Source organism: Perna viridis, chromosome 5 (assembly GCF_037379345.1).
Source record: "Perna viridis isolate PV_CMFRI_1.1 ecotype Kerala chromosome 5, ASM3737934v1, whole genome shotgun sequence".
NCBI lineage: Eukaryota > Metazoa > Mollusca > Bivalvia > Mytilida > Mytilidae > Perna > Perna viridis.
Window position 1 is genome coordinate 12,853,719 of NC_142449.1, and position 25,787 is coordinate 12,879,505.

At 32.6% G+C, this 25,787-nt stretch overlaps 1 protein-coding gene across 4 annotated transcripts; it reads left to right on the forward strand.

Moving 5' to 3' along the window:
* Positions 1 to 3,833: 3,833 nt before the first annotated feature.
* On the forward strand, positions 3,834 to 24,821 carry LOC148616088 (uncharacterized). 4 transcript variants are annotated; one of them, XM_088582780.1, is made up of 11 exons: positions 3,834 to 3,982; positions 8,410 to 8,516; positions 13,478 to 13,647; positions 14,093 to 14,172; positions 15,237 to 15,292; positions 16,678 to 16,980; positions 19,558 to 19,679; positions 19,968 to 20,157; positions 20,870 to 20,969; positions 21,259 to 21,301; positions 22,189 to 24,821. In XM_088582780.1, exons 3-11 carry the CDS (start codon positions 13,645 to 13,647, stop codon positions 22,249 to 22,251), a joined length of 960 nt encoding a protein of 319 aa, XP_088438906.1. In that variant the 5' UTR covers positions 3,834 to 3,982; positions 8,410 to 8,516; positions 13,478 to 13,644; the 3' UTR covers positions 22,252 to 24,821. The 4 variants fall into 4 exon arrangements, with proteins under 4 accessions (XP_088438906.1, XP_088438908.1, XP_088438907.1 ...); XM_088582781.1 differs by lacking the exon at positions 3,834 to 3,982 and adding an exon at positions 4,122 to 4,236; XM_088582782.1 differs by lacking the exon at positions 13,478 to 13,647.
* Positions 24,822 to 25,787: the final 966 nt, after the last annotated feature.

The window sequence follows — 25,787 nt, forward strand, 5'->3', positions numbered from 1 at the left end:
AATGCTAGTTTATTATCAGAAATTAATAGTATCAAGACCTATGATTTTTAACCCTTTATACTACTATTCCCCATACTAAGTTGAAATTCCGACTCAAAAATATTATACCGTTATTATTGAAAAAAATCGATGGAAAGAAATCTATACGAGTTCTCATTTTATCTATTCGATCCTGTCAGGATTCGCTGTCATAGAACAGTTCTAAACTGTCTGAAACTGTTCTGAAACGCGACACACCTTGTCAGAGTGTCAGGACTTCGGACAAGCTCTGTCCTAATTTGTCATTGGTCCTGACATCCTCCTGTCAGGAACTGTTCTAAGTAAAACAGATACATGGATTAGAAGAATTCCTAACAGATTCTGACAGTCATTAGCTCGAGAATAGTTCTCAGACTGAATTACATACAGTACATGTACGTGATTACGAAAAAAAGTAGCACCAGAATCCCGATTCGCACGACGGGAAGGAAGCCTTGCTATGTTTAAACTAGATTTTTTTTCACATCTTTACCCAACTTTTATGTATGGCATGCAGTACCAACAAAACATATTGCCTGCCGTACTTGCTACGCCCCTGACTTTATAGAATTTGGACTGAATTCTTTTTGGCCTAGACAGGTATGATACAGATAATTTATATATATTGACATTTTGAAACAGTTGAAATTTTAGACCTGTATGGACCTTTAAAGTGTTCACATTCATACAGTTTGAAAAAATAGGACATTTGGAAGAATTTTGACCAAAATATATTAGTTGCAGTCACCCACGTGGTAGTTATATTACAGAAACATAGCATTTTAGTCAATAATTTTAGGCTTTTGTTGAAATTTAAAGTGCTCGCACTAATACATTTTGCAAGAATAAGATTTTTTAAAAGAATTTTGACTCAAACAAACGTATCACAGCCACCCACATGCTAAATATATTGCTAAATTTAGCATTTCAGTCATTATTTTTAGACCCTCAAATTGAACATGTGCGCACTGATACATTTTGCAAGAATATGACATTTTTTAAGAATTTTGACTCAAACTAATTCGTCACAGCCACTATATGATAGATATATTGAAAAAAAATAGCATTTTAATCATTAATTTTAGACCCTCATGGAAATTACAAGTGTGGGCACTCATACATTTTGCAAGAATAGGACATTTTTAAAGAATTTTGACTCAAACTAATGTGTCCCAGCCACCACATGAAATTTATATTAAAAAAAAATACCATTTTAGACCCTCATGGAAATTACAAGTGTGGGCACTCATACACTTTGAAAAAATATGACATTTTTGTAGAATTTCGACAGAAATATATGAGTCACAGTTACCCACATGATAGTTGTATTGAAAAAAAATAAGCATTCCAGTCAATAGTTTTTGACCGTCATGAAAAATAGAATTGGCTGCACTCAAACATTTCGCAGAATTTTTATTGAAATGTGTGTCACAGTCACTGATATAAAACTAGAATTTTTAGTTTCTACATTTTCTACATATAATACTATGTAGGGAATTTAATCTAGGGAAATTGGAAGTGTTATCACTCATGTTCGTTCCTAAAAGTGGCATTTTGAAGAATTTTGACCGAAATATTTAGGTATCAGTCACCCATTTAATGGAAAATTGTCAATTTTAACATTTTTAGAATGATTTGTGACTCTTAAGTTAATAAAAATAGCTTTTACTCAAAACGTACTTTGTCGATCTTGAACTTCGTGAGAAGTACCAAACATCTGAAAGTTATCTGTTACGATTTTAACACTTAGAACAAAAACATAGACCTTTTATTTTATAATTAAATAATTTGATTTAATTAATATCACAGGTGTATGACAGAATGTGACTGGACCGCGATTGGCGAAAATTGGAATATGAACAACGATCGCGTGATTGTGGGATGATCATCACGACGAGCTCTATATATAATTGGAAATTCAATGTAGATATTGAAATCAAACTTTGTTTTCTAATCGGGTGAGCTAATTTACATTAGCCACATAGTTTCATTTATTAATCGCGGACTTCCTGTTCTAAATTACGTCACACAGAATAGAACGATTGTGTCAGGAACTGTCCAAGGGTATGACAGTTTAGAACAGCTTTTCGTATTTTCTTTGTCACGACCCAGGACAGTTTCTGTCAGGATCTGTCGGGGAATAGGGCAAAATGTGTCCTGACCCAGGACCGCCTCTGTCAAGATGTCTGTTCTATCTGCTGTTGTAGAACAGAAACCCTGACAGATTCTGACAAAATTTAAGAGAGGTTAGAAATGATTGCAACTGTATGTGGCAACGTCCCCCAAGTACCTGGAGTTTTGTATAACCATTCGTTATCCAGAGCTTTCCAAAACTACGCGAACTTTTTGTATCGTCCTAGACTCTTTAAAATTAGGTTTCTGGAACAGGGTTATGGTGGTTTTAGATTAAATTTATCACTACAAAAGTTTTATGGTCGTCATCACGGAATCGTGGATCGTTATTGAGTATTCGTCTACACATTGAGAACCATAATGATTTGGTTTGAGAAAGGTATAGATAAACTGGTCCAGAACAGAATATTTCAAGTCACTAGAAAATGTGAAGTGTGTCACAGATTAATTAATGTACAAACTTAAACACCCTCTTTACTCAAGAAAATTGATAACTAAGGAATACCTTAATTCAAATTTTAGAAACTATGAGTGAAGGAATCCAGAAAGGTGACAATGAGAAATTAATGGTAATTTATCTATCATCGAGTTGTGAAAAATGTTTGATTTTTTTACGTTAAATAAAATCATTCCAATGTATATATAATTATGTAGCTTTTAAACCATATAACAAGTTAACTGGAGGAAGAATGATGTATGACATGCATATAAAGAAAACAGAAATTTTATATATAACCTTGACGCAAAGTCAAACATATCATGCTTGCGTCACATTTGACTTTTATTCACTTAAAACGTGAGTGAGCGATTTGTTTTAGTTCCAAACTTTTAAAGTTGAAGGTCTAAAAATAACTAATAGGCTTAAAAGAACGGGGCCATGGTCGAAAGACAATACTTGATAACATACGTATATTATTAAAGCAATATATATAATATCTAACATGTCTCAATGACAAACACATCATGAAATATTTACTATCAAAATGTATTGTACAGAACAAAATCTAACGTATTTTTATACATTTAAACTCTGTGTCAGTGATTCTTAATCTCTGGTTACAATCTGCAAATACCTTATTTTGATTTTGAATAATATAAATGACGAGATATTCTTTGTTGTTTAAAAAAAATAGAATTATCTTCTAAGTCATTATCTTGTGACATTGTTAGCTAGAAATTTCATTCCATTGATACTATACAATAAATAGAAATGCACAAAATAAGGATAGGCTACACAGCACAAAGAAAGTACTCTAATTAAATGGAGCAGAAATTGTTCGATACCAAAAATCTGTCCTTAACCTTGCATTTCAAATCCTTCAGCTAATGTACAAAGTTTAAAATTTTGTATCTTTCAAACTGATGTTTTGTCAAAACAAAAAAAACATCAATAATAATAATAATAATAAACTATAACTTATATAATAGAACATTATGGCATGGCAAATTTTTAAGACAATTTAGCATTATACATAAAAAGGTAGGTTAGATGAATGCAAAACGAAAGTGATAGTAAAGAAAAAGGCTATTTATAATACAAGACTATTTTTTTCATATTTGTTGACATCACGGAATTAAATTTCTACATGTCCTTCGTAATGATGTATAAGTAAATGATTTATTGCATCAGAAAAGGACTTTCCTATATATAACAAATATTGGAAATCCAATCCTTCGGTGAATCATATTGGCAGGACTGCGCATGTTACCATCGGTATCTACTGGTAATTTATATAAATATTGTTCATGTTATTTTCATTGTCAGTATCCTTGAAATGGTATTTAAGAAAACATTATCTTGGCAGTAAAGCACTGGTAATCACAGGCAAAGGTAATGAAATAACATTTACATTTTGTTTTAAGAGGGAACGGATGCTTCTTATTTTACATTTTCAAAATTACTGGATAACATTTTTTTTAAAAATTTTTTTAATTGTTGATCTATAATTAGAAATGATTCACAAATTCGTAATATATTATAATGGCAAAGGAAACGCTACTTTCAAGTGGCTTCATTTTGCTCCTTTGAGTGTAAAATAGACATTATTGGACTAACGTAGGAGACTGATTCGTACAAATCCGTAGGTATGGCGATTTTTTATGCACCTGCGGTACCAAAGTATGCCCTTAAGCGCACGGAAGTAACTTTTATATGTGTTAAGGCTTTGCCTATGCGGGCCGAATCTATTTATTCTTGAACTCAAAATTGAACTTGACACTGCATTGCCACATTTGTTTGTTGTTATATCTCTAAATACCTCAACCAACGGAAATATATATGTCTTCTTATGACACACGTCGTGTGTCTGCGTTAAATAATCAAGAATCACTTCCATACTGTTAACTTCAATTTAGATTTTAATAGGATAGCAGAGGTTTAAAAAATCTTCAAATAACGAAGTTTATAATACGGCTATATTTAGTATCATTTTTTAGGAAAATCATTCTACTTTCAAATAAAATTGTACCAACGCACTGTGGTCACAATTTGTAAAATTTTGCATATTGTGAGGGCGCCCTGATATCCTTCGCAAAAACAGGCGGTTAAAAAGTCTATTTTGATTATGAAAACTTAGAAAACTATGAAAATATTGTTAATGACCTAAGTATCTTTCAAAGTAAGCATTTAAGGATTACATTAAACAGTAATTTTGATGTAAATATTGTCCTGGTCATGCAGAAAATATTGACGTACTTTTGCAGACCGTGTTTTTGTGCTTATATTTTAAGCCAATTTTCATCAATTGTATGAATCTCGTACATGTTTATCGACCACAGTGGGGTTTAATGTAAATATTTTGTGACCATGTACCTTTTGAATGAACTCTCAAATTTGTCTAATGATATGAAGTATTTTTAATTTGTAAACATAAAGGTCAATATTTGTGGTTCAAGCTACCTCATAAATGCGGAATTCCACGTATTCCGTGTATAACCTACCACGTTTTGTGGCCAGTCAATAACTAGTACGCTTAGTCAAAATTACACACTTGTGTTGTTGCGTTTTGCTAATGATATGTTATGTACTGTATATTCTGCCTCGACCAACGGAAATATATATGTCTTCTTATGACACAAGTCGTGCGTCCGCTTTAAATAATAAAGAATCAGTTCCATACTGTTAACTTCAATTTACATTTTAATAGGATAAGTCTTCAAATAACGAAGTTTATAATACGGCTATATTTAGTATCATCTTTAGGAAAATCGTTCTACTTTCAAATAGAATTGTCGTACCAACGCATTGTGGTCACAATTTGTAAAATTTTGCATATTGTGAGGGCGCCCTGATATCCTTCACAAAAAACAGGTTTGCAAGAAATCTTTGTTAGAATGTTGTATTTGTGTTCTTGTTCGGATATCTGCTTATTTTTTTTATGTGACATTTATAAGACACGAATCAAATCAGAGTATGATATGCTTTAGTTCCGGATTATAACAGTCTTTCAAACTTTCTATGTCTATTACTAAGACTAGAAGTGTGTAGCGGTAATTTTTGGGGTAGTCTTCAAAACAAAACGCTGTAAGGGATCAATCAGCTTATTGATCAATTCTAGAAAAAAAGGCACTGTAACAAAAATGAACATTTCAATATATATATAAATATCTACCATTTAACGGGTATAACATTAAGCATAATACTCAGTTAAATTATTTTTAACTAAAATTGTACAAAAAAATACAAAAGAAACAATTATGCGTTCATTTCAAAAGAACAAATGAAATAAATCCTTAAGTTAATGATTCGTCATTATACATAATCGACGCTATTTAAAACTAATCATGGAAAAATCCAAAGTAAAATTGACTAGATTTTTAATTGATGCGTAAATCTATATTTGCTTGCATTTGCCGTAATGAATAAAATACTCAACCAAAACTTTTTCAAGAAATTTAAATAACAGTTACCTCACATAATCGTGCAAGTGCTCTTACACCATAAACATCATGAAGTTGGATAATGGGGTCACCTGAACATGAAATACCTGTCAATAAGAATTGACCCATGATATAGTAATTCCTAAACCTTTCAGGAGAGTACAGATACCGGCTTAAATTGCCGTGAAAATGAACCAGTTATAAACTTTACATTTAATCATTATTGTTAAATTAACTGCTTTACTCAACACATGTATGCAAATCTCACAGAACTGGTTTGCTACTTTGATAAGAAGTTTATCACACTTAAATTTGAAGAATAATGAAAATGAACTATAAATGAAAAGTTAAGCAATTTATTAAACAAACCAGTTCATCATTTACATACGTATTTATACCAGACTTCGACAACGAATTAAAAAATCGAAATCAAAACTATGGAAATCCATCAGCGTTATACGTCGCCATGTCCAAAAGTCTATGGTTAACCACCATGTGTGCTTAACGATGTAAGCCGCTAGAACTAGAATACACATTATTACGTAAACATATATAGAAAACTAATAATACACAATAACATAAAATAAAGCACACTATCACAGTAGATTTGAGAGATGATTTTAATGGGGTGAAAGATAACGGCATATAAAAATAGAGGGATGGATCAGTGGTTTAGTTAAAAAAAAATTATAAGTGTGCCAAAACATTTGAAAGGGAGTACTCACATATTCTTAACAAATGGGAATGTGTGTTTCTTGCATATAAGGAGGCACACTGAAAGATTGCGATAGCATTAATGGTATAGATCAGATAAAACATTTCGGCTTTGACCAACATTTCCTTTTAATTTATATCCACAAAACAATGAATTCATAATGTCAAGTCTTATGTGGAGTTCCAATGAATTCGAAATGTCTGACTCATTATGGTATTATGTTGGTGGTCTAAGAATATGTTTTATGTTATTCTTATAATTCTCTTTTTATCCGTGTCTCTGTGGAGCACCCTTTCGCTATAATACATTTTTGTACCCAGTGAAGAACAGGGATTAAAATATATATCTTAAATTTAGGCTAAAGTAATATCATGTACTGCAAATGTACTGTATAATTGTATAATAAACCATAATTCCGAATGTTATATCATTATAAAACATATAAACAAGGAAACAAGGAGTCTTGGCAATTCAAACGTTGATGGATATATAAAGTTAAGGCGTACTAAACAGTTTTGTTAAGTATTATATGATTATCTTTGCAAATACACGAAATATCCATACAATGGACCAAATGGGAACTTGTTTTTGATCTAATGGAGAAATGACACTTTCAAGAATGGTTTTTAAATAGCAAATTCGATATTTTACTGCAAATGTTAGAAATTAAAAAAATAATTTCAGAATGTGCTTTTTAAATATAAACTTTCTCATTTTTACATTTTGATACCTCAAGGGTCATGGTCGGCCTTTTATTTCAGACTGCTAAAATTTGAAAGTTTTGGGCACGTCTACCAAAGACTGCTGCGGCCGGCATTATTTGATTGTTTTTTTTTAAATATAGCGTAAATAAAATTATTAGTACAGGAGATAGAATTTGAGCTGATCTGGTGTAAAAATGAATTTTCTTACCAGCTAAGGCAAGTAAGTCATACAAAAATGATGTAACATTTTATCTGACAAATCATGATTGACCTTTTGTTAGAGACATCGATATTTAGATAGAGCTGGAAATACGATTTACATCGATATATAATTTAGCCGCATTATATTCTGGTGCATTAAATTTTCAAAAATGGACAGCCTGCTATCCTACTATTTTGAGCAATTCATGGTTTAGAGCATCTACATGTACAGGACATCGCTGACGCTCCGTGCTTTTTATCCTAGTACTAGTGAATTTCTAGGATTTTGATAGTCTAAGAGCAATTCTACTAAGATTTACGTTTCTTGTTGAAGTTTTAAGTATTATATTTTGTCTATCAAGCAAGGACAAAACTGCAGTATTCGACACGTTTACGTGTTTTGTCTCTTTTTAAAAGTCAATTTAGTTAATGATACATACACGTTTAAATACTTAAATGTATACTCTCGAATAAATAGATATTCTTTTTGAAATTAATACACAAAGCTAAAAAAATTGAGGAAATATTTAGTTTTAACGTTTATTGTTCTTTTGTAAAATAGCTAATGTAAAACGATGAAGTACGGTTTCGTCTAGTTCATTGGTGTTATATTGCTTGCTATTGATAACAAAATGTTCGTTTTCTATAGAGTAAAATAATTTGATACAGAATTGTTCATAGTTTTCAAATGAACAAAGGGTATATTGTATTTAATATTTTATTTAAAATTGAATTTTGATGCTTGTGTTTGTTTTGTAGACAATGAAGCATCCGACGGATGTATTGTTGAAAGGAAGAGCCATTACAATATCTTTTATTGAATTTGGTGTCCGAACTAACTTTTAGTTAGCATTGTACATTTTAAAGTAAGTACACTATGCATGTAAAAGAGTAGACAGTTTTACTAATGTTCGAAGGGATGCAATTGAAGTTTGTTTATAGTTGACTGTAACTATATAATGTTACATAAAATGGGAATAGGTATGAAAAATATGTCAAAGAGACAACAACCCCTGGGATAAAATATCAGCCCAAGGTTACCAATTGGTATTCAAAGATAGATGAAGAACCCTTCACAACATAGGGCAGGCTGCAGCTGCCCCCCCCCCAAAAAAAAAAAACAAAGAACAAAAAAACAAAAAAAAAAACAACAACAAAAAAAAACAAATTTCAGAAAAAATGACCTAACTGTATTGCATTACCTTATGGCAAGTTTTCAGGAACCCTACAAAAAAGGATTTTCATCATAGAAACCACAATTACAATTTTTTGTGTAGGTTAAGGTGCACAGAGTAAGAAAAAGTAATTTGTGTTAAGAAATTCAATTGTTCAGTGCAAATTAATTCTTAGAAACCAAATTTTGTGAAGTTTCATCATTTCAAATGTGGCGTTATAGAAGATATTCTTGTATCTTCTTGTGATATGTGCTATTCTAACCTCTTTTAAGTAAAAAAATGTTAGTTCTTTAGCTTATAATAAGTAAAATGGATAACCAAACCAAACTTTTTCTGTGCAATTAAGTATTGCAATGCAGAAAAGAAAGTCAAAACAGGCCTTCTAATACTTATTCCTAAGTTTTGGTATGATTTTCTATACTTTCATACTCATATGTTATTTTTTGGGTATGAAAACCAGTGATGAGATAAAAAAAAAAAAACATCAAATAAATACTGTTTTCAGTGCTCAGAGTGTGAAAACGATCTGTGTCTTAATGTGTTTTCTCATTTTTGCCATGTTTACAGCCTTTTTTCATTATATGAATGCATGTAGCAGAACACAAGACAAAATTATTCCCAATCTGGGGGAGCAGACCAAGTATTAGCAAGACAGAATTATCTCCAATCTGGGGGAGCAGACCAAGTATTAGCAAGACAGAATTATCTCCAATCTGGGGGAGCAGACCAAGTATTAGCAAGGCAGAATTATCCCCAATCTAGGGGAGCAGACCAAGTATTAGCAAGACAAAATTATCCCCAATCTGGGGGAGCAGACCAAGTATTAGCAAGACAGAATTATCTCCAATCTGGGGGAGCAGACCAAGTATTAGCAAGGCAGAATTATCCCCAATCTAGGGGAGCAGACCAAGTATTAGCAAGACAAAATTATCCCCAATCTGGGGGAGCAGACCAAGTATTAGCAAGACAGAATTATCTCCAATCTGGGGGAGCAGACCAAGTATTAGCAAGACAGAATTATCTCCAATCTGGGGGAGCAGACCAAGTATTAGCAAGACAGAATTATCTCCAATCTGGGGGAGCAGACCATGTATTAGCAAGGCAGAATTATCCCCAATCTGGGGGAGCAGACCAAGTATTAGCAAGACAGAATTATCTCCAATCTGGGGGAGCAGACCAAGTATTAGATTTGCTATAGAATCAATATCATATGTTCTGGTATTTTTTAATTCCATACAAATAAAGCTTTCCAAAAAATCACAAGACATGCAGCACTTAAAAAATACCCTTATACTTAAAGCAACTTTGCAGGAACCCTACATCTGAAATAAAAAAATAGAATTTTCACAATAGAAATATCGAACAGCAAAAGAAATCCTGTTTGATATTCAAATCCATTCTATATCCAATATATAAACCGGAAACGAATGTCAAACGAATATTGAACAGACCAAACTCCTGTTTGATATTCATTTTGATAGTAAAATCCATTCTATATTTAATATATAAACCGTAAACGAATGTAAAATGAATATCGAACAGAAAAAATCCTGTTTGATATTCATTTTGATATTCAAATCCGTTCTATATTCAATATAGAAACCGGAATCGAATGTCAAACGAATATCGAACAGAAACAAATTCTGTTTGATATTCAGTTTGATATTCAAATCCGTTCTATATTCAATATGTAACCCGGAGACGAATGTCAAACGAATATCGAACAGAAAAAAAATCCTGCTTGATATTCATTTTGATATTCAAATCCATTCTGTATTCAATATGTAACCGGAAAAGAATGTGAAACGAATATCGAACAGACCAAACTCCCGTCTGATATTCAGTTTGATATTCAAATCCGTTCTATATTGAATATATAAACCGGAAACGAATGTCAAACAAATATCGAACAGAAAAAAATTTCGTTTGATGTTCAATTTGATATTCAAATGCATTCTATATTGAATATATAAACTGGGAACAAATGTTAAACGAATATCGAACAGAAACAAAATCCTGTTTGATATTCATTTTGATATTCAAATCCATTCTGTATTCAATATGTAACCGGAAACGAATGTGAAACGAATATCGAACAAACCAAACTCCGGTCTGAAATTCAGTTTGATATTCAAATCCATTCTATATTGAATATATAAACCGGAAACAAATGTCAAACGATTATCGAACAGAAAAAAATCCTGTTTGATATTCATTTTGATATTCAAATCCATTCGATATTGAATGTATAAACCGTAAACGAATGTAAAACGAATATCGAACAGCAAAAAATCCTGTTTGATATTCGTTTTGATATTCAAATCCATTCTATATTCAATATATAAACCGGAAACGAATGTCAAACGAATATCGAACAGAAAAAAAAATCATGTTTGATATTTATTTTGATATTCAAATCAATTCTGTATTCAAAATATAAACCGGAAACGAATATCAAACAGAAAAAGATAACCGTTTGATATTCATTTGATATTCATTTAGAGTTTACATTCTTAAAAGTAGCCAGAAATGAATATCAAACGAATATCAAACGGTAAAATAGCAGTAATAAGATCTGTACTGCTATCAAACTGTTAAAAAAAATGAGATAGTGGAAATCCATAAATCTGTACTTCTTCTTTCCTGAACTCCACAAGAATCCATACAAACAACCCTACACAGCTGGAACTGCAATATTACCACTAAATCACTTTAACTTCTATTCTCACAGTTAAAATCCCGCTTCAAAAATATCATGCTATTAGATTGTTTAAATGTTTTTCAACGAGATGAGCATGAGAAACTTCCGTGAGTTGAAAAAAAAAAATTTAATAATCTGTTTATTGCTGTTTTGCTAAATTGTAAGGCATTAATTTTCGTTTATTTTCAGTTTTGACCTAAATATGCAAGTAATATGAGCGATGTAAAATTTCCCTTTCGGGACTATTTTCCGGCGACGTGCTACGTGACGTCACGTATGTTGTGCAGCTGTGATCCACATTATTTGAAAAAAGAAATCAGTTGACTATGACGGTCGCGTTTAAAGTTTGTGGAATAATTTTGAGATTTATCCATTCTAATCGCGAAAGTTACTGTATTTAATCACTTTCCATTGTAGACTAGAAAATATTGCCACAAATAACCATTATTTCTCACGCAGTAAACAAACAGATAGTTATCTGGGTCGTCCAATATTCCTACGCTGTTGCTTGTATGTCACGTGAGGACATAGAAACTGGCGATAGTTTTCATTTTCACTCGACTGGCGTGAGATTGAAAATCCCCGTGTAGCAAGATCAAAGGGATTTTAAATAAAATAGCGATAAAGCGTTTTACTCAAAAAGAGGCTGTACACCCTAATGCAAAAGTATCGTCAAACCATGTGTATTATTACGATAAAAAATTCACTGGCGAAACGAATGTAGTCGTTGAAATACACTTACTTTCTCTGTTTGATGTTTCATTAAATAGTCAGATACCAATACAAATCATCTGTATTTTTTTTTTAAATTATCAAAATATCCGATATCACTGTCAGTGTGGATTCCGACGTGTAATTAATAAAATTTGTTTCTTTTCACTACTCGCGCAATTTTGAATTAATTAAATACACAAATCAAGCCATAAAGAGTGTCAACAAATTAATTTTAAAAGCCACGCTAATCGTTGTTTAACACACTTTGATCATGGTTTGTAATAAAGCAATCAGTTTTCCGACTCATTAGTTGACTTTGAGACATCAGGATTAATTAACTTCGAGGTCCTATCGAGGGGACTGATCGATTACCTCGAGTTATCCGAGGTTTCGATTCCTCCGAGTTCGAGTCATCCGAGGTAAAATTGTATTGGAATAAGGGGAGTTTTGCTGGGACTTCTTATTGAGTTATCCGAGATTTCGACTAATCCGAGTACGACACATTGAGGTTCGACTGTATGTAGTAATTGGTAGAGATTCTTCATAATTTGTAAGAAACGATTTCAAATCAACTTCCAAATATACCGAAGAAGATTTTTACAAATTGCTGGAATAGCTGATCTGATCCAAAAGTGGAAGGAACATCGTTTAGCTAGATCCATTAATCCACTGTACAGATGACGTATTCCCGTTAAACAATCCAAGTTTCGGGGATTTGATTCATCGTACCAAAAAGAACTTGAGATAAAGGACACTACAGATACTGTGAAGTCTGTGTGCCTCATATGTTGACCAAACTATACGAAAAACACAATGACTTTTCATTCCGTATTTTCTGTCATCAGTGGCAACATTCCACAGGTTAATGTTGCCACAAGATTGAATCCACCACTACAGAAGTTTTATGGTCGTCATCAAGAACTCGTGGATCGTTACGACGTGTCCATCTGCGCCGATAAAACTGAAGTGTTCAACGAGTCATAGTTTTCCTTTCCTCTTTTGACTACCTTGGACTTGACTTTTTATGAGTCCGTGGATGTTTCTAGACAAGCAGAGGACATTTACCCTAAAGGTGCACCTGGTTAATGCTGCCAGTTTTTTTGTTGAGTTCGAGTTGCTCATTTATTTTTGTTGCTTTGTACGTGTTAATTTGATTATTTCGTGTTATTTGTTGTGTGTCTAATTTATCTGTTTTTTTTTTTGTCCCTGGATTACATTCTTTTTTTATTTCCGCTAGAATCTTGAACGCGTTTTTCAACCACGGATGGCATTCCAATGGAACAAATTAGGCTCTACTCGCTGAGTTATTCTTTCACTCTTATGACGCTGACTTTATAGCTAATCTGACCCAAAAGAAGGAACATCGTTGAGCCAGATAGTTTGATATCAGTTTCCGTTATGTAGATGGCATAGTATCGTTAAACAATCATATAGTTTCGGGGATTTTATATATCGTATCAAACCATAAGACCATGCCACTGTTAAGTCAGCCTCATATCTTGATCTATACTTAGAGCTCGATTATAAAGGAAAACTATTGACCAAACTATACGCCCTAAAACCTGGAAAAACTCACATATCATTTGAAATGCCTGTTCAAAGTCCGGAACATTGCGATGGTTTTAAACTTTCCGGTTTTTACCCTGATATTGCCATTTGTCACACGGACTCCTTTTAGACTTCTTTTTTGACCACTACATATATGTCATAAGTTCGGTAATTTTGTTATTACCCTTAATTTGTTATATATGGACCATATGTTTGACAATGCAATGTGTACTTTATGAGGAACTCAAATGAGGAAATCAAACTTTTTCATCTTCTGTTGTGATACTATAGCTTTTTTTTTCAGACACGGATCTCTTTCTATGGAGGCCTCCACGTGGCGAGATCTGGAAACAGGAAAAACTGGCTAAAATCGTTACAAATGTGGTAAATCAATTAAAACTAATGAATATAAAATATTAAATACGATGAGGTCATAACTTTCTAAAGGTTTAAAGTGGTCTGAGCTAGCATGTCAGTTAATTGCTCAATTGAGTTACTAATAATCAGTTTCTATATCTATGTTTGAGTACGGGAATCAGACCTTTTTGAACTGATTTTTAGGAATGTTCAATTGTATATTTTTTCCACAGTGGCCAGTTTTAAAAGAGGATTGTGATTACGCCAAATTATTTTAACCCCGCATCATTTTTGTGCCTATCCTAAATTAGAAATTTCTGGTCTCTGTTTGTCTTGTTTTGTTTTCCCTTTCAGTTAACTTTAATGTTGCTGAAGTATTTCGCTGTTTCTGTGCCAGATGTTGTTTTTGGACCAGATGCAACTTCCCCAGTGAAATTAGGGTTTTCTTATCGTTCATTGGCCTTGAGCTGACATATTTCATCCCGGTTTAGTGGTTGCCTCTTTGACATATTCACCATATCCATTCTCCTCATACATGTATGTTAATTTAATCTGCCCGAGTGATAAATCATACGGAAAAAGTGTTTGCAGAGGACACTTACCCTACTGGTGCACCTGGTCCATGCTCCCAGTTTTTAGTGGAGTCCGAGTTGCTCATTTGCTTTTGTTACTTTGTATGTTTCTTTATGTTCTTTGTTGTGTGTGTCTGTTTTCTATGTCTGGTCGTTGTCCCCGGATAACATTCTTTTGATTACTGCTATTACCTTGGTTCCCTTGATTACTCTTTGCCGTATGATACTTTTATGCTAGCGATATGACTGATCAATTAGATATAAAATATTTCTTTCGGAAAGAATAAAAGCTGTAGTAAACTTATGAGAATGTAGGATAGTTAAAAAAGGACACGATTCGGGCTTACCATCTTAATCATGCAGAATAGGATATAACAAAGGGTTAGATTGCAGATATATTTATCGTTGCATATCCGAAAGATATTTGTTTTAAGTTCTAAAACATGCTGATTAAAACTAATAATTACACACTCTACATTCCCGATCAGGTGAAACTAGCTGTTTTCTTATTTGTTTCAGGTTCCGCTTTATAAATCTGGTCTGCATAATACGTGCGATTTCTGCTTTGACAGAAGGTAAGCGGAATAAATCTACATTTCAACTACTTCTGTTGGAAGCCCACTGGAACTTATAACTTAATGTAATTCAAGGTTCTGAAAATAAGATTTGAGTTATCCTTCTTGGATAGGATAATGTCAAAATCTATTTATATAGAGAGTGAAGGTTATTGAACAGGTGACTATTGGAAAACCTGTTCCACTAGATATTTGTAGATCTGCCAGGTAGTCAGGTGTTAAACCTGATCAGTTTCCACCTGGACAGTTGTTGAAGGCAGATGTTTGTGAGTATTTAGTTCGGATGTTTGGAGAAATTATTGCCAGAGATGCACTTTTCCACATCAGGAATGATATTGACATGGGATACATTGGTGGTTGGCATGCTCATCGGGGTGATTGTGAACTCCCAAGTAAAATATTATTTTAAGGTGACCCAACCCCAACCATTTTTATATTTTTAATAATTTTCGTCTGGAATATTGTTGGTTTTCGGTTTGTCAGCTTTGTAAATATGGCGCGTACGGTTGTCAAATTTGTATTATTGTCGGTTTTCATTATGTAGATAGTTTTGGTTCTCAAATAGACCTTTTTTCCTTTCACATGAGACTATGGTTAGAGTTGGCTTTTGTATCCATTTATGATGTACAGCTATAATCTGGAAGATATATTTACATAGAGCTGATTACAGCTGTGTCATATGGAAATTACTTGGAATTACAAGAATTATAACTATCAATGTGTTCAGTTTGATAAAACTTTTGGTTGAAATGTAAAGTGGTTATAATTCTAATTTGTCATAATATTAATCAGCCTTATTGGATATTATTGTTATATATATACTAGTCCGTTTGTAGTAATGAATCGGAATAATATACTTAATTCAAAGTAATACTGTCATTATGAGCTAAACAGAATTGTGATATGTTGAACATTGATATCGACTGTGATACAGACCAGACATAAACTTGATATCTATTTATTTAAATTCTTATATTTTTTCCTTTCACATGGGACTATGGTTAGAGTTACCCTTGGTTTTTAAGTGTATTTATTTAGTCTGTTTGGTGTCTTTTTGTTGTGATGGTATGTGAGTGAAGTGTGAGTTGAGAATAGTCTTACCTTTGTTTTTTTTCCTTTTGTTTATTTATTTGTCGTGTGGTTGTGGTGTAAATAAATGAATATTTTTATTTGGTTTGTAATTTGACGCCCTACTGGCAGATCTCAGACTTTGATTTAAATTAAAACGGTTGCACGAACCCAGAAGTGGATTCCCACTTCTTTACAGACATATATTGAAAGATTCAAAAGATTCTTAAGACACAAACACATGATTCTTCCCATGTTCTTTTACTCAAGCTGTAAATAGTGGAAACATTTAATTTATACGTTTTGACTTTTTACAGTTTCATGGAAAGCTGATACAGAGGTTTTTCAGTTCGGTAAAGATGCACAACTTATGTGCAGCGGATCAAAATGCAAGAAAAATGTTCCAAAGCTCTGGATGGGAGGATTACCCTATAATTTACTTGGTACAGATCGCAGGTCAGCTAATCCTGATAAATATGAGACACGATCGGAACAAAAAGAAAATTTTTTTATGCTAATGATAAAAGATATTAGCATTGCTGACCTAAATTGCAACTATACCTGTACCTGCGGTTTTTTTCACTTTACAAGTATCCTTCAGGCATCCAAATATTTCCTGTGTAAGTATTGTACATATCTATCTTATCTTGCTCTCAAAATTAACAATGGTCTTTATGTTTTTGTCTTCTGTTTGAAAGTCTGTGTTTTCAGTACATCTTTTGGTGAGATGAGCATATTAAAAAAAACTGATAAATTTTTATCACATCATTCCTATGATTAAGTTATTCTCCAGATATTACCAAGCACCAAGATAAAACAATGCTGTCTCTTTTAATTAATTGCAATGTTTGGAATGTGTTTATTAACTGCCTAGAAATAATCTGCCCTAACAAGCAGTTCGTTCTAACCGTTACAAATAAGGGTAACAACAAAATTACCGAACTTTTATCTGATTCATAATCAAGCTAGTTAGTGCCCATTGGAATGCCAACTTATACATTGTAGTTGAAAAATAGCCCCTCCAAATATGACAAATATGTTATTAATGAGGAAATCAAGCATATCGCAAACCTGCTTTTCTGTGTAGCACACTTTGACTTCTGCAATATTTTAGAAGAATATATGGATTTGTAACCAAGAACTACATATTTTTGTGTAAGAGCAAAAGATTTACGGATAAGTCATTGTAAACGAGATTTTAGTTTATCATGTAGTAATGTAGTGTAAAGAATGAGAAGTCAAAATTTAAGAGAACCAATTTCCGAAGAATTGCGGGATTTTAGGTTTTGAAGTAAATCCTTAGAATTGTTTGTATCCAAAAATTATTTATGCCATTACGACAATAGGTGGTATTGGAACTAGCTTGCTGTCCATCCTCACTGCGGACAATATCTTTGTAAGATGAATGCCATTACGAGAGAAGGTGGTATTGCAACTAGATTGATGTCCATCCTTCACTGCGGACAATATCTTTGTAAGATGAATGCCATTACGAGAGTAGGTGGTATTGCAATTATATTGATGTCCATCCTTCACTGCGATTGATTGATTGATTGTTGGGGTTGAACGCCCGAGCAAAAATATTTCGGCTATATTCAGGCGATGAACATGAAGTGGATAATAAAATGAACATGAAATGAGATGAAATGAAAAATGGGATTGAACACGAGGATAATGGGGTCGACAAATTTTGATTGCCACTGGAAACAGGGAGAGGTGGGTAGGGTCGGGCAATTTAGTCTCCTGTGGTGGAGCCCTTTGGTTTCTACTCCGGGAGAATACCACAGTAGGGTTCTTTAAGGTGCGAGGAAGGTGGCATCTTTCCCAACACGGCAACACGGTGCGTCACTATGGTTTGCAGTCAGGTTTTCCGTATTATAGCCTGACAACCCCAGCATGAAACATGCCAGGGGTACCCCATTCCACCACCTGGGGCACACAACCCAGTTGACATTTCTGGTTTTGGTCCTTTTCTCTCTTTATCCGTGATCTGGCATAATCGTCAATAGCATCAATTATGGTTTTGAAATTAAGTTTCCAATTGAGACGCTCTCGGCCATGAGAAACGACCTTACGTATGAGTTCATTCTCAGTGATATTCAAATCACCATTGATGACAAGACCAGAAGGACTGTGCTTAAAGAGAAAAGAAACACAATCACATGTCAGTTGGGGAAATGAAGAATTCCTCAATGTTTAGATTCTGCAATGTCTTTTTTATGGTTGAAAACTTTACTGCTTATTATCTTAGTGTAACTGCAAAAAACAATATGAACAGATTAATTTTTGAAATATGCTGGAATTTTAGAAACTACTATTGCTGATGTTAATATAATCTATTCCTTTGTTGAAAAATGAAATATGTATAAATTTTCCATTTTCATCGTGAAGAGGCTCAGATTTAACAGACTTAAAAAGACGGATATGCCACGTCAGATATAATACTGGACAATCTGTATTTTATTTTAAAAAAGATGACAAATCCTTCCTCGAGTCCAAAATCTCCAAGATCTTTCAGAAGGGTTACTGGTGGTAAAAAAAGATTTGTTCTAATGTATTGAACACCTGAAGGTTGTTGTAAACTAGACAAAAGGTTATTATATGTGTCTGAAAGTGAATATGCTGTAACATGATCGGGTGTATCTTATTCCCTAGGCTTCAGTCGTCTTTAGCCATGACTATGTTTCTGTATCTGTAATATTAAAATACATTTCTAATATTGCTAAAGTATAAAAATATCATTTTTTTCCCTCGAAATTATACAACAGTCGATCTGAGACTCTTTTTCTGGGAATCAAAACTAAAGGCCGTATTGTGAGTAAAATTTTAAATTAAAAAAAATTATATCCAACTTTTAAAAACAATCCGTCGCTGGTAAAGTGTCTGATCAGCGGCAATATAATTGATTTTTACTAATATAGAATACTAAAAATGACAAAAAGATCTAAATTTTCGAGAGTGTAGTAAGTGAGCAATAAAAGAAATGAATAAGTTTCTTACGCTTTTGCTTGTTTGGTAACGTAAAGACGAAGTTTATGTTTGTAACAGTAAATTGCTTTTTTTTAATCCAGAAGCATTTGTAGGCATACAGAAAGTCCTAAATATGCTACATATATTTGTACACTTTATTATGGTACAAGCATTTGATATTTCATTTCATATGAACACGTTTCCTTGTATAAACGTTTGTTCTGCAGATCCTCCCGATACTGAACCCATTCACAGTTCATTTTCCAAGGAAGATGATATTTATCATATCATTGTTAACATATCAAGGGTGTATCCACTTCCTAGCTGTAAAATAGTCTTAGAGTATGGGGTACGTATGTAAGATATTGATTGTATAATGCCTTTCAGCTTTTTTTTCACGGTACACACCATTACAATCAATATGGATATCGTTATTCAATACTGAAAAGCTTTTGTGCCAATTTAAAAATTCAAGTAAACTTGTATCTGTAATGTTTTATGATACCTGTTCAGAAACACGGAATCAAATATAAATGATGATTTTGTGAATGTATGTATAGATATCCAAATGATACTTCTAACAGTTTCTGTGATATGGCGTGTATTGACCCTGATCGTACTCTCATTATACTTTTAGAAAAATGAAAACACTAGTGATGCCTTGCCAATACTAAGAGGAAATATTATTGATGGAATTCATTCCAATTTAGAAATAAAAAGGAGAATAAATTGCAATGAATACCATTCGCAAATAGCTGTCACCATAACATGTACTGTGAGAAATAAAAAATATGCAGTGTTTTCTGAAAAGATTGACTGTAGCAACAGTAGGCATTATTTTGTCTGGTTTATTGACATGATGTAATGACTTTTAAAACACAAATAGATCATGCGTTTTACTCAGTCACACCTATTTATCTATAAGTATGTAAGAATTCAAAGACAAATTATTGTTAGTCCAGAATATATTTTCATTGAATAATTGCATGTTATATTACTTTACCGGACACAGTCTATTATTTTCTAAATCAAATCCAAGTAACATATTTTTAGTTGAGTCAAAATATGCTGACATGGCGTCTGACGCAGCAACTGAACTTAAATTCGTCTTGAACGTAACCTACTAGATAGTAGATGATAAGCTCAATTCACGAATATTTCGTGTTAAAAAAATAATTTTCCTTTGTTTTTTTTTTTTTAAACCTTTTTAGGCAGTATTTAGAAAGAAATATACCTTATCATATTTAAACAGAAAAAAAGAATTTTTTAAAATAAAATTATAAAATGAAATAGAAAACCAAATGTATAGACTTTTATGGAATTGTACCACGCGCTTATATTTACCAAATATCAGAGGATATTGGTTTTGAGGTACTAACTTGAATCATGAAGAAATGAGGGGACAAAGGGCAAAAAAAAAAAAAAAAAAGATCGTCTTGCTTTTCATGCATTTAAGTGTACCTTGATAAATTATTATATGGTACCTAAGATTTATCCTATGTCCACTTTGTGCTATAATTCATAATGTAATCTTTACAGATGATGTTGTTATTAGAGTAGTTTTATCATGCTCTTTGGCATGTGCTGTCGTGGTGGCCTTAGTTTGTTGGATTTTGAGGAAACATCTGTATAAAAAGTGGTAAGTTCATTCATACATACAATGTACCACAAATATTTATATTAAACAAAATGTTAAATCTAAGTACTAATGGGCACAAAACATTAAACTGCAATCTGCCAACCAATTTATATCCTTCCTATTTTAATTATTCATTCTTAGAGAGTTACACAAAATTATGTCCCATGTATATTTTAGTTTGTTAGTAATTGTTTTCTAAATTTGATATCCAATTGTTGACTGAAATTGCATTTATCCATCTTTTAATTTTATGTTAATGTTCTAACTTTGAATTTGATTTATCTTATAGCAAATATTTTAAAGAAGTAGACAAAAGGAAACAGCAGACATCGGTGGGTTAAAGTTTTCTTACTTACATTTGATTCAAGTTTCTTCGCTAAAAGTTTGCAAAAATTCTTAGAAGTTTAAACGCAAAACGCAAAATATTTTCAAGAGATAATTGCATAATTTGTTTTGAGTTTTAGTGTCCTACAACAAATTTCTTGCCTTTTACGCTACCTTTGATATACTTATAAAAGTGTCGCGTCGTTATTTGAAAAAGAAAAGGAATGCGCCATCATAACAAATTCAATCGTTTCTATATCTAATATTGTCGTAACTTTTTCTCATAAGCAAAAAACAAAAAATATAATAAAGGGCATGAGAATCTATGCGATAGTTTTTCATCATAATCAGAGATCTTAAATTATAATATCTGAGAGTAGAAAACGAGTACACCTTTACATATTGTAGTTCACCTTTATAGCTCCTCAATATAATCAAAATGAAATCAATCAAGTGTCAACTTTAGCCACTGCCTGAAGAATCTAACAACAATACATTCTACTTTCTAATAAATTCGCTTTCTTATATCGATTTGATACACCTTTAAAACAATCTTGATTGTTGTGTTCTGTTTGTTTTCTTTGTGTATTTTTATTTTCTTTGTGCCATGTGAATTTTTCCTTGTCGTCCCTTTTGGTTTTACTTTATTGTTTTGTCCAAGGATTTCCGTTTTTGTATATTGCCTCTCCTTTATAACATTTGCATTGGTAATAAGAAATATCATCTAAAAAGTAAAGTTGAGTTACATAAGTGACTGACTTAAAGTAACAAGTATTATGTCTGGCTCAAAATTAGTTGTTCACCATTATGGCATTAACTAGTTATCATGTGAAAGTATATTCAAATTACTCATACATGTATAAAATGGAATTTATAGCAAACCTTTCATTTTTAGAATGCAGAGGATGGTGAATCAGAAAGTATGGCAACAGCTGATATGGAAAATGAAGTGATCTAGTATATTCTTGATGGGAAGTTTGTTTTCTACAATGCATAAGCCTTATATGGATCAGTTCTAGATTAATCATTAAATTATCTTAAAAGAGGTGGAAGCAATCAGAACAACAATAAGTAAAATGAAGAATGATTTAGAAGATCACGGCTTGGAATTTAAACAAAAACTAAAATACAATCACATTGGGCGAGCAAGAGAAGATGCACCGGAACACCGATATAGTAGACCTGTAGTGTAGATTAATCAATGCTTCAAAGGAATTCCAGAATATCAACTATTAATTTCGGTCGTCATTATGGTGTCGGGACACTATAACATCATGACAATCAAAACAATTTGTTGAAGGTGTAGAAGTAACTGAACAAGGCAGATAGCCCGAAACGTTTTCTATGACCGGGAAAGACAGTTCTAAAATTGCTATGTTGCAAATCTGTTATGTTTCGTTATATCAGGATGTGGCCTTATGTAGGTAATCTTCTACATCTTTCATGGGGCTTTTCTTCAATTATTCTTAGTGTTGTAATGTCGGAGTGTCTTGTCGTCACAATCTGCACCATGGCAACTAACTGACCCAACTAAAGTTCATATGCTACATTATGTTCTGATTCAGCGTTGCAATATTACGATGTAGTGGTAAGAAATATTTGTATCTGAAGTATCAGAGTCCGCATGACATGTATTCATCAGAAATACATCATCTTCCGAAATTCAGAAGAATACTATTTCCTTGCGTCAGAAATACCTGTATTTTCTTTGTTATTCGTCATTATCTGGGACGCCGAACTTTTTCCACAGCCTTTATTTGCATCTATCGTATATAGCAAATAGACCTCAGTGTCTTGAGACATCTTGAGATGTCTTGAGACACGTTAAAATCAAATATCTTTGAGATATGTCTAAAGGCACGTCTTGAAGACATGCCTTGAGACATCTTGAGACATGATTAAATGTCTTGAAATCATGTTTTTAGACATCTTGAGATATATATACATAATCAGTCGTTATAGGATACATATCACTTTTTCCAAAAGTTGTATTTTTCAATAGATGTTCAGTGTTGCTACTGGCTTTATACATACATGCTTCAGGTTGTCAAGGAGAGCCAATGTAATAGTGCTTTGGTTACCATATAAAACACAGTCCCAAGTTGTAGGTTCTGATTGTTTATTAAACATCATATACATCAGAATCATAGGAAACAATGAATAATACCCTGTAATAATAAATAACCACTGTAAATATACGGCATGATCAATACACGAATTATAAAATATTTAAGATGATCAAAAAAAAAGAAAAAATAACAATGTTTTCCTTATATTCTAAAACTAATTTCTGGTAAGTCTCTATACTCGAAGTCACAAACAGAAATTTTCGATTTGAAGCTCTATTTTTTAAACTGTCGGGACTTACCGCTAGAGTTATCTCTTTTGTTTAATCTGAAGATAGTTCGCATATATGCATGACGTGATAATTACAACGAGTCGTTCGTTGGCTGAAATCGTGCGTAACAAATCCTTACGGGAAAATCCTATACTAATATCCGCCACGTTGGTTTCTACGGGACGATTTGTTTACAAACGAAGTTCGTAAGTTCCCGTCGAACTCCGGTGACAATCGTCTGCTTGATCAACTTCTCGGTGTTGTACCATGTTCGTGTAAAATAAATCCGAGATATCCGAATTAGCGCCGAAATGCATTCTGGGTTCTTCGGTTTTTGGACAAACCATTTAAACGTAAACAACATCTCCTAGCAACCCGATCACTGTAAACATGGCCGACTTTTGATAATGTAAATATTTGGACCGAGAATTAAAATCTCACCGGAATTTAACGATTCAATGTTTAGGGGGAAGCCGTTTGGCTAAACGAATGAGCAAGTCATTTAAGACAATTTAAACGAGGTAGGTGTCAATAAAGTCGTAGACAATATTTCTATTCAAATTTTAACAGTATCTTATTTATGTAACGCCGAGTATAGTACATGTATATATCCCATTTTAAACTCTAATTCAAAATGTGTAGACCATGTAAATAATGCCATGTATAATATATGCATTTGTTAATTACACATATTAATCAATTCTCACAAATATTTATCTGTGAATTATTTAAATAACTAAAAATAGCAACATGTGAATACAGGCAAAGGCATGTTTCTGCAGTAACAAGTAAAGCAGACAACACGTTAAGCAACAAACAGACATAAAATACTACGGACATAACAAACCTCACAATTTTGTGTAATCGCTGTGTCTCCTATGACCCTCAGTTCATCAAAATTATATAAACCTTAAGCACCAATATTTATAATCATAAATATTCAGGTCATTTCGATTAGACGCATTACTCTGGATAAATGTAGTGAAAGTAGTTATCTCCCTTATATTTACATTTTTAACAAAGTTAAGCAGTATTAAGTTTATTAAGATGTAAATGATGTATTACTCACTCATACATTCCACCAAAATTATGTTTGATGCCTATGGGATCATGCATTTAAATTGTTTAGATGTTTTAAATCAAATTTATCTAAATCTCACTGTTATAATAAAGTGATGTAGTGACAATTATTTAAATATCAAGTTTATGTAAGATTTATGTTACTCTCGAATCAATCGTACAAAGCATTCAAACTTCTCCACAAAGATTACTTGCTCTGAGAAATTAGAGGATTGAATGTTATAAATACTAAATTGTGTATAAGAAATCAACCTCAAAATGAATAGAAATATACCATAAAGGTATTAAATTCCAACAAGGCCAAAATGACTTCTTCACACACTCAAAACCTACTCAACTGCCCAGATAAGAAATTCCCGTCAAAAAGTGAACTGGCCAATAAGAAACAAGAACGGAGTAGGAATATCTGAGTAAAGAGAACATAGCAGACTACAAATGTACTGTGAAAGAGTAACATACAAGATTACAAGTACAAGCACTGAAACTGATAAAACTAACATTTATTCATATACAAATTACACAAGTAAATCATATATGAGGGATATATGACTGCTTACAATAACATACTGTTCACAAACACAAAATAATAAAATACAGCTATACCACACTAATCATACATAGATATTTTTTTTTATCCTGCAATGATTTCATTACAGGGAAAATAACGGGTTTCAAATAAATTTTTGCTTTATTTGTATAGTAGGGAATAAAGCAATTAAGCTCCGCCCACCATCACAATCACGCGTCCCGTCAAATCTCCTCTGTCAATCTGTCAGTCACAACCTTCCGAAGACATTGTGCCATCCTTCTCCCAAATAAACATGTCTAGCCGTGTCAGTCAATGTTTTACGGCGCAACTTTGAACGTGGTACTTTGTATACACACAAAATCCAACAAATCAATGACTTTGTCAAAAGTGAAAGTAGGTAACGGCAGAATTTATTTCACATCAGAAAAAAACATGTTAAATGACGGAAATTGATGTTTAATTTTGAATATTTGTTATGTTTATTACTCGTTTAAAAGTAAAATTTACAATTTGCAATATTTCGTCAAAGAGTAATCAAGGGAACCAA